Source organism: Triticum aestivum, chromosome 6D (assembly GCF_018294505.1).
Source record: "Triticum aestivum cultivar Chinese Spring chromosome 6D, IWGSC CS RefSeq v2.1, whole genome shotgun sequence".
Classification (NCBI taxonomy): Eukaryota; Viridiplantae; Streptophyta; class Magnoliopsida; order Poales; family Poaceae; genus Triticum; species Triticum aestivum.
This window is the reverse complement of record NC_057811.1, coordinates 163,278,482-163,292,805: the sequence shown is the minus strand read 5'-3', so window position 1 is coordinate 163,292,805 and position 14,324 is coordinate 163,278,482. Positions and strand designations below refer to the sequence as shown.

The 14,324-nt window shown below is 50.8% G+C and overlaps 1 protein-coding gene across 1 annotated transcript; it reads right to left on the bottom strand.

The window, feature by feature from the left end:
- Positions 1-11,751: 11,751 nt before the first annotated feature.
- Positions 11,752-13,843, bottom strand: LOC123144300 (gallate 1-beta-glucosyltransferase 84A23). The gene has a single exon (XM_044563387.1). The coding sequence runs from the start codon at positions 13,710-13,712 to the stop codon at positions 12,234-12,236; it is 1,479 nt and encodes a 492-aa protein (XP_044419322.1). The 5' UTR covers positions 13,713-13,843; the 3' UTR covers positions 11,752-12,233.
- Positions 13,844-14,324: the final 481 nt, after the last annotated feature.

The window sequence follows — 14,324 nt, the reverse complement described above, 5'->3', positions numbered from 1 at the left end:
ACAGTTGGCACAACTGATTTAAGGATCATTGTTTGCATAGGTTCTTACGGAGAAGAATACCCAGTTGTCTCAAGAGCTGGAGGACTGCAAAGCCCAGCTTCAGGCCGCAGTTGCCGCGGTGAAGGAGTCCGAGAAGGCCCCATCTGGTAACACTTGTTTTCATTGCCAAGAATGTCATGTACCAGGTAGTATGTGGCATGCGTGCAAATCTAACAATAGATTCTGCCGATGACTGCGGAGTGAATCCGGAGGTCGTGTGAGGGGATGAGCAACATGCTAACCGACAGCTAATGGCTGGCGACCGCGTGCTTACACGGGTTAGGCGGGAGAAAAACGATCTCCAAGACGCCAATACCCGGCTGGGCGTTGAACTGAAAGATGTTCGAGCCCAGCTTGTTGACTCCGTAAAGGAGAATAAGAGGCTTCGACGCGGCATTTTTAGTAAGTGCGCGAACGAACTTTTAAAGAGTTCGGCGAAGAAACCGGCTGACAGAGTTATATCTGTAGGTATGCTGACGGGTCGTCCCGCGGAGGACATGCCCGGGTCTACAGGCGATCTTCTGCCAGAGCTCTCACAACTACACGAAAAAGTACGGCAGGTGATGCAGGGCATTGCCCAAGCCTTGTGGCCATCCGCCTCCCTGCCAGGAGGCATGAGAGAGCTTGTAGAAAACCTCAAGGGAGCGCGGCGGCGCTTTCGATTATGGAAGATATCAGCCTGCCGACAAGGTGCAAGGGAAGCCTGGGCCATGGTGAAGACGCGATATACCAAGGCTGACCCGAACCACATGGCCGAGGTCAGACCTGTGGGGCCTGATGGGAAAGAGATCCCCGTCAGTTTGGTTTATGACCAGGTAGAATTAGCCGCAAAGTATTCCCAACAGGACTGCAGGCTAGACAGCCTGTTGGATGGTATAGAAGAAGAATTTAGTCAGTCTAAGTGACTGTGTACTTCAAGTGACATATATTGTCCCTAGCCGGATTGTAAATCATTTGTCCTGGCGGACCTTTTCGCTTCGACCTCCGGACCCGACAGTCCGGAGTGTATCCGAATACCCGCTCAGTTATGTAAAAACCGTGGTATGCGTGGAAACCAGACGTAGGGATCATAAGTGCTTGAACAGACAAGTACCCAACTAGCTATGTTATATTACATGGATAGTAAGAAACATCTTCCAGGGAGAATAGTTCCGTTAAGGGTTCCTTTCCCTGGGTACGCATGCATTAATGTGCATGTCCGAACTGCGAAAAGAGACGCAGGATATAAACATCTGGGGGCATGTTGTACAATAGATAAAAATCGTCTTTTGTTCACCGACCGAATATTCCCTTAAGAACGCTAGCTTTCAGCTTCACCCAGTCTGAGGTACACATCCGGCTGACCCGGCAGTAACAATCGCAGAGGTGCTCCCCTTATGCCCTAGCCGAATTAACGGGAACGTAGGGCATAAACACAAGAGCGGGGCAACCCATCTTGGCCAAAACATAAGTCATATCGATGCATATAATGGCGAAAAAAGGTACATGTGAAAAGTAACACATGTGTGGGGCCTAGAGCCCGGAGCATAGCTATATTAAGCTTCTGTATAAGAAGCCCCCAGGTATCATGAGCGCGGCTAGCGCGTCAAAATTGTGTAGTCAAGACACATTTTGGCCTTTTAAGGCCTCGAAGAAAAAAGGGAAGAAAGAAAGAAAGAAAGAAAAGACAGATAACGAATATATAAAAAATTGACAAAGGTAAGGATACGAACATAGAGTCCGGCACTAGGCGTAGAACCTTCGGAGTCTGGTTGCGTTCCATGGGTTTGGCTCGAGTCGATTGTCCGATGCATCCCGCAGACGGTACGCTCCACCGGTCAGAATTGGTCAATAACAAAGGGACCTTCCCATTTGGGCTTGAGCTTGTTCTTTTTCTTCTCCGGTAGGCGTAGAACGAGTTCGCCAACGTTATAAGTTTTGGCCCGTACTTCTTTGCTTTGATACCTTCGAGCCTGTTGTTGATAGAATGCGGAACGGGCTTTTGCCACGTCATGCTCCTCCTCCAGGGCGTCCAAACTTTCCTGCCGATCAAGCTCGGCTTCTTTCTCTTCATACATACGCACTCTAGGTGAGTCATGAATTATGTCGCAGGGCAGTACCGCCTCTGCCCCGTACACCATAAAAAACGGTGTGTATCCGGTAGTGCGATTTGGCGTGGTCCGCAGCCCCCATAGTACGGAGTTGAGCTCCTCTACCCAGTGCGTATCAGATTCCTTCAAGGATCGCACTAATCTGGGTTTAATGCCGCTCATGATAAGACCATTTGCTCGCTCGACTTGACCGTTAGTTTGCGGGTGATAGACAGAAGCATAATCGATCTTGATGCCCGTGTTGCTGCACCAAAGTTTTACCTCGTCGGCTGTAAAGTTCGAGCCGTTATCGGTGATGATGCTGTGGGGAACGCCATAACGGTGTACAACCCCGGATATGAAGTCTATCACTGGTCCGGATTCGGCCGTTTTAACTGGTTTGGCTTCTATCCATTTGGTGAATTTGTCCACCATGACCAATAGGTATTTTTTCTTATGGCTGCCCCCTTTAAGGGGTCCGACCATATCAAGCCCCCAGACCGCAAAGGGCCAAGTGATGGGGATTGTTTGGAGAGCGGTAGGTGGCATATGGCTTTGGTTTGCGAAAAGCTGGCAACCGACGCAACGTTGAACGAGGTCCTGTGCGTCTGCCCGGGCTGTCGGCCAATAAAAACCTATACGGAAGGCCTTGCTTACAAGGGCCCGAGCTGCGGCGTGGTGGCCGCCAAGTCCAGCATGAATTTCTGCCAAAAGTTGTCGTCTTCCTCTTCGGAGATGCACCTTTGAAGGACTCCGGTAGCGCTTTTCTTATAAAGCTCTCCCTCGTGGACCTTGTAGGCTTTAGACTGTCGCACAATGCAATGTGCCTCGTTTGGGTCCTCAGGTAGTTCCTGCCTAGTTAGGTAAGCCAAGAAGGGTTCTGTCCACGGGGCGATGACGGCCATAATCACGTGGGCCGAAGGTGTTACTTCGGTGGCAGAGCCTCCGATTACGTCTGAGTGTTTGGTGTCTGGTGTTGTGGCCGGGTCCGGACTATTGTTACCGGTCTCTCCTTCCCATACCACGAATGGCTTAAACAGCCTTTCCAAGAAGATATTAGGTGGGACAGGGTCGCGCTTAGTGCTGATTCGGGCGAGGATATCCGCCGCCTGATTGTTTTCCCGGACCACATGGTGGAATTCGAGCCCCTCGAACCGAGCTGACATTTTGAGGACGGCGTTGCGATAAGCCGCCATTTTTGGATCCTTGGCATCGAAGTCTCCATTTATTTGAGATATTGCGAGGTTCGAGTCCCCACGCACCTCCAGGCGTTGAATGCCCATGGAGACTGCCATCCGGAGACCATGTAACAGGGCCTCATATTCTGCTGCGTTGTTGGAGTTTGTGTATAGTATTTGGAGTACGTATTGGACTGTATCTCCTATGGGGATGTTAGGACGACGCCAGCCCCCAGACCAGCCAGCATTTTAGAGCCGTCAAAGCGCATGATCCAATTGGAGTACGCGCCGTACTCTTTAGGGAGTTCGGCTTCTGTCCATTCGGCGACGAAATCAGCCAGTACTTGTGATTTAATGGCTCGCCGTGGTTTGTATATTATGTCGAACGGGAGGAGCTCAATTGCCCATTTAGCAATCCGGCCCGTGGCCTCGCGGTTGTTTATTATGTCGTTGAGTGGTACTTCAGAGGCCACCGTAATTGAACACTCTTGAAAGTAGTGTCGTAGTTTTCGGGATGCCATGAAGACCGCGTATGCTATCTTTTGATAATGTGGGTACCGTGATTTGCATGGAGTGAGGACAGCGGATACATAGTATACCGGCTTTTGAAGCAGGAACTTATGTTCGTCCGTCTCTCGTTCGACGACGAGTACTGCGCTTACGACTTGGTGTGTTGCCGCTATATATAACAGCATTGGTTCACCGACATTTGGCACGGCCAAGATTGGGTTTGTGGCCAAGACGGCTTTTATTTCTTCTAGTCCGGCTGTGGCCGCATCCGTCCACTCGAAGTGTTCGGTGCGTCGAAGAAGGCGATAAAGAGGCAGTGCCTTTTCTCCTAATCGGGAGATGAAGCAGCTTAAGGCAGCCACGCATCCAGTTAGTTTCTGGATTTGCTTGAGGTCTGTTGGGATGGCCAACTGTGACAGAGCTCAGATTTTAGCCGGATTTGCTTCGATTCCTCTGTTGGAGACGATGAAGCCTAAGAGCTTTCCGGCGGGCACGCCGAAGACGCATTTTTTCGGATTGAGCTTAATGTCGTATGTTCGGAGATTGTCGAACGTGAGCCTCAAGTCGTCTATTAAGGATTCGACGTGTCTGGTTTTAATGACCACATCGTCTACGTATGCCTCCACTGTTTTGCCGATCTGTGTCTCCAAGCATGTCTGAATCATGCGTTGATAGGTTGCACCGGCGTTTTTGAGCCCGAAAGGCATGGTGTTAAAACAGAAGGGGCCGTATGGAGTGATAAATGCCGTTGTGGCTTGATCGGACTCCGCCATCTTAATTTGATGGTATCCGGAGTATGCGTCGAGGAAACACAATGAGTCGTGTCCTGCGGTGGTGTCGATAATTTGATTGATGCGAGGGAGGGGGAAGGGATCCTTAGGGCAAGCCTTGTTAAGGTCCTTGAAGTCGACACATAGGCGCCAGGATTTGCCCTTCTTTGGTACCATCACCAGGTTTGCTAGCCAGTCCGGATGTTTTATTTCTCGAATGAATCCGGCCTCCAGTAACTTGGCTAGCTCCTCTCCCATGGCTTGTCGCTTAGGCTCAGAGAAGCGCTGAAGAGTTTGCTTGACCGGCTTGAATCCCTTTAGAATGTTAAGGCTATGCTCGGCCAGCCTGCGTGGGATTCCTGGCATGTCTGAAGGATGCCAGGCGAAGATGTCCCAATTCACGCGCAAGAACTCCCGTAGCGTGGCGTCTACTATGGGGTTTAACTGTACCCCGATGGATGCTGTTTTTGTAGGGTCCGTTGGATGGACTTGGAATTTGACTATTTCATCCGCTGGTTTAAAAGAGGTGGACTTGGATCTTTTGTCGAGTATCACGTCGTCCCTGTCCACTATGGAGCGCAGCGCAGTTAACTCTTCGACCGCGAGGGCTTCGGATAACACCTCGAGGGCCAGTGCGGCTGTTTTATTTTCGGCGCGGAGTGCTGTGTCCGGATCACTAGCTAGAGTGATGATTCCATTGGGCCGGGCATTTTGAGCTTCATGTACCCGTAATGGGGTATGGCTTGGAATATCGTGAATGCCTCCCACCCTAGAAGGGCGTGGTATCCGCTATTGAACGGGGCCACTTGGAATGTGATTTCTTCGGACCTATAATTCTCCGGCGTGCCGAATACCACATCTAGTGTGATTTTCCCAGCACATCGTGCCTCCCGACTAGGGATGATTCCTCTGAAGGTCGTGCTGCTTTGCTCAATGCGGCTTTTGTCTATTTCCATTTTTCGAAGAGTCTCCTCATAGATGAGGTTTAATCCGCTGCCGCCGTCCATGAGCACTTTAGTAAGCCGGAAGCCGTCCACAATTGGACTAAGGACCAAGGCGGCTGGTGCTCGGGTTGTTTGGAATTTAGGTTCGTCACTGGCATTGAAGGTGATAGCCGTATCGCTCCATGGATTTATTGCTGCCACGTGGCAGACTTTGGCAAGGCCGCGGAGTGCTCGTTTTCGCCTATCATTTGAGGCAAAGGTCTCGAAGACTGTCAATACTGTATTGCTGTTTTCCACGGGATGGTGCTCTGCGGTATTGTTGATGAGGAGATCCTCACCGCTCTTGGCCACCTGCCGGAGTACCCAACATGCTCTAAGGCTGTGTGTTGGCATGGTATCCGCTGTACTGTGAATTTTGCATGGCCCATTAAGCTATCCCTCCAATACGGTGCCACGCCCTGTAGTGGGCTTTTGTTTCTTTGTAATTGGATCGGGTGACTTACGAGAGTACACTCTTTTAGTTCGGACGGGGGGTTTTGTGAGAGTCGGAGGATCCCAAAATTTTGTTTGGGTTTTCCAGGCGCTTTCCATCGCACAGTACTTCCGTACTATGGCCGCCAAGTCAGCGAAGTGTACTATGTCACGGCGACTTATGGCGTTGAGGATTCCCCTGCCCGTGCAATTTTTGCAAAAGAATGAAATTGCGTCTTCCTCGCGACAGTCCTTAACCTTGCTCATTACAAGTAGGAATCTGGCCCAATAGTGGTGTACTGTCTCTTGGGGCTCTTGTCTAATGTGGGAAAGATCACTTATATCTGGGTGGGTGGGTGGATTTAAGTCCGAACCCTGACCCGATCTGAGACCCAGGGGCGAAGGAGTTTCCGAGCTTGGCAGTTCGGGCTCCGGGATGTTGCCCAATAGGTCTGGCCCGCTGCCTGATTCTGGGTTCAAGGCTTGGGCCATGTCCTCCCGTAGACGGGTATCCGGCTCGGAGAGCTCGGGAATCCGGACATAGTTTGTCCTTAAGATAGAGGAAGAATCGTTGTGTTGCTCCTCCACCACCGCTATCTGGTGGGTGACCGGCGGAGAGTTAATCTCCCTTTGGTCGGGTTTAAGCCCGATCTGATTATAGTGCATAGCGACTCCCAAGGCGGCGATGCGATCCAAGAGCTCGTTCAAGGAAGAGAGCTCCATTGGATCCAACTGCTCGGCGAATTCCGAGCCGACGTGGAGGTTGTTTTCGATGACCCGAGAAGTCATCGTTGGCGCAACGGCCGAACGGGCGGTCATGACGAAACCGCCTAGTCGGAGAGTTTGGCCTACAGCTAGGGCTCCCCCAGAGGTGATGTTGTCCTTCACAACGAGACGAGCCATCCAGCCTTATGATGACGGCGTAGTGGAACTCTCAATGAAAGCACCAATGTCGGTGTCAAAACCGGCGGATCTCGGGTAGGGGGTCCCGAACTGTGCGTCTAAGGCGGATGGTAACAGGAGGCGGGGGACACGATGTTTACCCAGGTTCGGGCCCTCTCGATGGAGGTAATACCCTACTTCCTGCTTGATTGATCTTGATGATATGAGTATTACAAGAGTTGATCTACCACGAGATCGTAGAGGCTAAACCCTAGAAGCTAGCCTATGGTATGATTATTGTTGTTCTACGGACTAAACCCTCCGGTTTATATAGACACCAGAGGGGGCTAGGGTTACACAGAGTCGGTTACAAGGGAGGAGATCTACATATCCGCATTGCCAAGCTTGCCTTCCACACCAAGGAGAGTCCCATCCGGACATGGGACGGAGTCTTCAATCTTGTATCTTCATAGTCCAACAGTCCGGCTAAAGGATATAGTCCGGCTGTCCGAGGACCCCCTAATCCAGGACTCCCTTAGTTTGTCTTTCTTGGCTATAGTTCACTTCACAAAGGATATAAGTGTCTTCATGTACCCACTAATAGAGTCTACATCTCTCGTGATGTCATCTTTGATGAAAATTATTTTCCGTTTTCCAACTTCTCAACCACATCTGATATTCCACAATCCTTATGTCCCACCAATTTTTCATCTGACCAATTTGAAGATATTGCACACTCATTCTTTTTGTTGCCTAATCATGGTGCAGGTACTGGTCGTGGTGCTCGTCTCGAGCTGCTGGACGATTCCGACGCCCCAGGCCGTTCGGTGCTTGACGTGCATGCTCCAGCACGTAGTCACATCCATGCAGCACATGGAACCGGTGCGTCCCCGCCTGGGTTGACCCCCACCGAGCCAGCTGGGTCTTCCCCGCCCGAGCCAGCTTCGCCCACTTTGGCCGGCTCGTCCTCGCCAGCTGGGTGTTCCCCGCCTGGATCGCCCCCACCCGGACCAGCTTCGCCTGCCCTGGTTAGCTCGTCCTCGCCACCTGGGCCGCCCTCGACTGGTCCGTCTCCGTCTGTTGCCACACCTCCACTTGAGGATTCATCACCGGCTGGGCCGCCATTGATTGGGCCGTCCGCGCCGCACTCTCCTGCTGGGCGGTCTGCGCCAGTATCTCGCAGGATGCCTGTATCTTCGTCACCTCCTGCTGCAACTTATGTACGTCCACCGTTGCCACCACCTGCTCCAGCTCCTGTCGTCTTGCAACCTCATACACGCAGTCGGAGTGGCGTCGTCTGTCCAAAAAAACGTACTGATGGCACGGTTGCCTGGCTTGCAACTTGTATGGCTCATGCAGTCTCAGGTCCGACATCCGAACCCCGTCATTATCAAGCTGCTATGAGTATTCCACACTGGCGGACTGCTATGGAACAAGAGTATCATGCTCTCCTTCACAATAAAACATGGCATTTGGTACTCCTGTTCCTGGTGTTAATATCATTGATTCCAAATGGGTGTTTAAAGTGAAGAAACATTCGGATGGCTCCATTGAGCGTTACAAGGCCCGCCTGGTTGCTAAAGGGTTCAAACAACGCCATGGCCTCGACTATGAGGATACTTTCAGTCCAGTTGTCAAGCCCACAACCATTCGCCTCTTGCTGTCCTTGGCGGTTACTCGTGGATGGTCTCTTCGACAATTGGATGTCCAGAATGCCTTTCTTCATGATGTGTTAGAGGAGGAAGTTTACATGAGGCAGCCACCAGGTTTTGTTGATCCAGATCATCCTCATCATCTTTGCCGCTTGGACAAAGCACTATATGGTCTGAAACAGGCTCCTTGTGCTTGGCATGCTCGTCTTGCGACTGCTCTACATGTTCATGGTTTTGTTCCCTATACGGCAGATACATCACTGTTTCTCTTCCAGCGACCAGATGTCACCATATATCTTCTGGTTTATGTTGATGACATCATTCTTGTCAGTTCCTCGGTGCTTGCTGCCGATCGTCTTCTATCAGCACTTCGTTCTGATTTTGCTATTAAGGACTTCATTATTTTCTGGGTTTGGAGGTGGCTCACACTTCTGATGGACTCTATCTCACTCAGAAGAAGTATTCTTTGGATCTCTTCCGTCGTGCTGGTATGCTCAAATGCAACCCCTCATCTACACCCATGTCTGCTACTGACAAGCTTGCCGCTGATGATGGTGATCCTCTATCTCCTGATGATGCTACTGAGTACCGTAGTCTTGTTGGTGGCCTCCAGTATCTTACTATCACCAGACCGGATATTGCCTTTGCCGTCAATCGTGTTGGCCAGTACCTCCATGCACCCGGGATTCACATCGGTCTGTTGTCAAGCGCATTCTTCGTTATGTACGCCTGACAGCTTCTTATGGATTACATCTCCGGCCTACTTCATTTGGTCTTCTTTCTGCTTTTTTGGACGCGGACTGGGCAGGCAACCCTGATGATCGGCGATCCACATGGGGATATGCGGTCTTCTTTGGACTTGATCGCCTGGAGTGCTCGCAAGCAAGCCACGGTATCTCGCAGCAGTACAGAGGCTGAATACAAGGCTGTAGCTAATGCGACTGCAGAACTTATTTGGGTACATTCTTTGCTTCGTGAGTTACGAGTACCTCAACGACGGCCACCGGTTCTTTGGTGTGATAACATTGGTGCTACATACCTTTCTTCCAATCCGGTATTTCATGCACGAACAAAACACATCGAAGTTGACTACCATTTTGTCAGAGAACGTGTTGCACAGAAGCTACTTCAGATCAAGTTCATCTCATCTAAAGATCAACTTGCGGATATCTTCACCAAGCCATTATCTACCTTTGTTTGAGCATTGTCGGCGCAATCTCAACTTACGGAACACGGTTGAGATTGAGGGAGGGTATTAGACTTGTAGCTTACGTAACATGTCATGTATTTGTACAATGTAAGTCCCCGTATAAATATAAATATGTGCGATTGACCCAACCCAATTGTCTAAACCTAATACTTCTATATGAAGAAACCATTGCTAGGTGTTCATGCTCCTAATTTCGTTTTGCTACAACCCACATTGCAGCAATGCTTTGAAGGTGGCATCCTTGGTGTGTGCTGCTTGTTAGCATGTTAGTCATTCAACCCTTAAAGCATTTTTGAAAATAGACTAACGAGATTAACTCATGCTTTCTTGTGCCTCGGAAGGTGAAGATGTGCATGGCCGAGGTTACAACAATCACTTTTTAAGTCTAGTGTCTTTGAAAATTGGGATGGTACTATGCCAAATGCCTTCACTGTTGAGGCTTTTATTTGTTATATGATGGTGTTCTGCTTTGCTGAAGATTCGGGTTGGGGACATCATTGTGGAGTGTGATTGCATTTTTTTTGGAAAGGAGGCTTGCCCCTGCCTCTGCATCTGAACAATGCATGCAGCCAACTGGAGTGTGATTGCATAGAACTGGTAAATCGTGAAGATAAGGACGACGGACCGGGCTGCAATTCTTCCTCTTATGGAAATTCAGGAGCTTAGTATGGTGTTTTCTGTTTTTGACATTTTGTCAAGAAGTTAATATGCCGCTCATCAACTGCTAAATTTACCTCTTGTACTTGTCTAGATTGTGTCTGGCTGTCCCAAGCTCCATCTTTTCTAGCACCCTATGTTTAGCAATTCTGTAAGCTTGCTATGTACTGACTGTGACTGTCCCAAGCTAATGTGGCCTTCTTTCTGTACAATTTATCTGCTTTTGTACTGTGATGGAAAGATTGTGATGTTCTCCAATGTAAAAGACTTGTATTACTACACGGAATCCACTAAAGAAATTATGTCCAGAGCAATTTGGTACAGTTACAAAATAAGAGCACCAAAATAGTGACTTGTAAAGCGAATATCCAATTCTGAGCCCGGGCTCATCTGCACCCGGTCAAGAAATAATTCATAAAAAATTCAAAAAAAAATCCAATTTTTTTGTGCATGGTAGATAATTTGGTGCGTGAGGAGCGCTCCAAATCTCATAGCATTTGGACATTTGAGTAGCTCTCAGCAAAAAAAGATAAATTGGGTCAGAACAGTATATGAACATGTAACTTTTTAACGGACCCCAAATTTATCTTTTTTGCCGAGAGCTACTCAGATGTCCAAATGATTTGAAATTTGAACCGGACATCACACACCAAATTATCTGCCATGAAAAAAATTGATTTTTTTTGAATTTCTTTAGCATTTGTTTTGATTGTTTTTTCCCACAGTTAATAGTATACGATTTATGAACGTTGAGCTTTCCAACTAACTGAAGAGTTTTAGCACGAGAGTTGTTTGTTGTCAAATGTCCATCTGCAGTAAGGCAACAACAACTTACCTGAAATCCAACAAGCAACAGGACCTGTCAATGAAGCTTCTCCCATGTGGCCAGTTCATAGACACATCATCTACACTAGGCACATGTTATTCGCGTTGCCTAAAACTACTCACAGTGGGAGTAACATAGGTAGTAACATCACACATATCTAGATAAAAATAGATGATGTGACAAGCAATAAATGAAGAAAAAGAGGCATGTGGTAACATAGCTAGTTACTATTAGTATGAGTAATATCACACATATCAAGGCAAGATAAGTTTATAGCCTAATGAATGAAGTGATACATGTTACGCCACATCTGTTACTACCCACTATAAAGATAGTAACATAGAGTAGTAACATGGGCATGTTACTACTCTATGTTACTACCCATTGTGGCTAGTCTAAACTGTGGATATTGCGTGACATTTGTGGTAGTTCCGCTGTGGTCCCCGAATTGAAAACACAGCGGTGCTGCATTTACACGCTTGCTGGGGGTAACGGTGTCTTCGCTGGCTCAGGCATTTCACAGGAGAGAAGGGTTGCTAGCGCTTTAACGGCCCCAAAATTAGGCTCTTAATAATTTTATTGACATTTAAATGAACATACTTAATTGAAACATGTAGCCTGCCTGGCTCTCTGTATGATCGACAACAAACATAACAAGAGGATCAAAGTAAACAAAATATCATGCAACGAAGACCAGTATAATTATTACTTCCTCCGTCTTAAATTAAGTGACTCAATTTTATACTAACTATAATATAAAGTTAGTATAAAATTAAGTTACTTATTTTGAAATGAAGGGAGTATTAGCTTCGGTTCTCGCGGCATCTTCAGACTTCAGTGCTGAGCTCCAAGACTCGCAACATCGCGTCAACGATGGACTTCAGTTGCTCATACCCATCGATGTTTCCGACTCTGTGTGCGTGCCTGCGACAAAGTTGCTTCGGTTGAGAAGTCTTGTGCGTGTCTCGCTTTTGAACTTCAGAAATCTCTGCGCATTTCTTCACTGAAGATGGCCGAAATAATCCTTAGTTTCCACGTAGAGAAGATGAATCGAAACCTTGCTGCTCCGCAGCCACAATGTCCTTATCTGCTCGTGCGCCAATGGTTCCCGCCACAACCTGGTCAACAAACGCCTGTACGTGGCGGTCCGACGACCCGCCGGCCGCCACCGCCGTCCTCGCCGCCGCGCACCACGCTCTGGCCTTCTCGAGCATCGCGCCGGCGTCCGGCCCGGCCACGACGTCCTCCACGGCGTCGCGCACGGAGTCCCTCCGCAGCGGCGTGCCGATGCGCACCCCCATCTTGAACTCCTCCACGAGGTACTTGGCGTCCGTGCACTGGTCGCCCCACTGCGGGAACGCCACCACGGGAAGCCCCGCCGCGAGCGTCTCCAGCGTGGAGTTCCAGCCGCAGTGCGTGAGGAAGCACGCCGTGGACGGGTGCGCGAGCACCAGGTCCTGCGGGCTCCACGGCACCACCATGCCGCGCCCGGCGACGGAGTCCAGGTACCCCTCCGGGAGCATCGCGCTGCAGTCCGGCCGAACCACCCACAGGAAGGGGCGGCCGGTGGACGCGAGCCCGTGCGCCATCTCGGCCAGCTCCTCGGCGGACAGCACCACGACGCTGCCGAGCGACGCGTACACGACGGAGCGCGGCGCCTGCGCGTCCAGCCACCCCACGCAGTCGTCCGCCGCCTTGATCATGTCGCCGCGCACGGCGCCCTCCTCCTCCAGCTCGACGAGCGGGCCCACGGGGATGAGCGGCGGCGGCGGCGGCGAGATGCCCGGGAGCGCGTCCACCACGTCGGGCTCCAGCTCGTAGAAGGAGTTGACGAACACCCACGACGCCTTGTGGATGGTGCGGAACTGCTTCAGTATCGCATCGGTGAGGAGCTTGTAGGGGTTGGACGGCAGCAGGAACGACGGCACGTCGGCGACGGACAGCGCCGGGAGGCCCGGGAGGTTGACCCGGGCGTCGAGGTCGTCCTCGGGCGGGAACTCCACGAGCCCGTGCACGTGGTGGTAGTAGAGCGAGAACACCGCGCACGACTGCACCCACAGCACTGCCGTGGGGATGCCGGCGTCGTGGGCGACGTCGATCGCCCACGGGAGGAACGGGTTCCCGACGACGCACGTCACAGGCCGCCCCGCCTCCTCCTGGCGCCTCAGCAGCTCCGCGAACACCACGGGGCCAGTCGTCTCCAGGTGCCTCATCAGGTCGTCGAGGTCATTCCCGTCGAAATCGTCGTCCAAGAACTCGAACCGGATGCGGCCGCGGCCGAGCGGCACGCCGTCGCCGCCAGCCTCCACCCCGGAGGAGGCCGTGATCTTGCCTCCAACGTAGGAGGTCGAGGAGAAGGTGACCAGGAGGCCCTTGGCCGCGAAGCGCTTGGCGAGGCGGAGCATGGGGTTGACGTGGCCCTGCCCCGGGAAGCATATGAGGAGCAAGTGGGGCGCCGGCGACGTCGCCGCCGCGGTGACCGCGGCCGGGGCCTCCTCGCCCATGGCTGCCCGGCTGTGATCGATCTCCCGCGAGGGAAGAAAATAAATGTCTTCTCTTCTTGCCCGCTCCTGAGCTGGCCGTTGCAGGTGTGTGCGATAGCTGGGACTGATACGATGTGGGCCGAGCTGTACTCTTTAGCTACCGCATTTATACGGAAATTGGTTCGGCGGTGACGTGTGCGATGCCGTCCGACGTGCCGTGACACACACACTGGGTGCCCACGTCGTCTGCGTGTGCAACAGGTTTGTGCCGTCTGGGCGAAGCAGGAGGGGCCAAGTTGACCTCTGGCTCTCCCAACGTATATGGTGGTAATTATTTTCCCTTTACAAGATGCTGTACAGCAAGAATTTAACCTGGATAAAATAACACTCCGGGGAGACAGCTCGTTGCGTGTGACGGCATAAAATATGGCTTATCGGGTGGGGTGATGCAATCTATGGATGTAACCTAAAATATGGCTTAATAAGAAGTCAGACCTACGAGCGAGGTTAGAACGAGTACGGTTTTGGACGTTGAGCGCAATTCAAAATGGGGACAACCCATCAATGGATATCATGGTTTATCATTTTGTGGGAAGTTGGAGGTATCAAGCGGCTGCGCACATTACTTGTGCA

Excerpts from the sequence above, each read along its gene's own strand:
- LOC123144300 (XM_044563387.1), bottom strand. The coding sequence starts at position 13,712 with ATGGGCGAGGAGGCCCCGGCCGCGGTCACCGCGGCGGCGACGTCGCCG.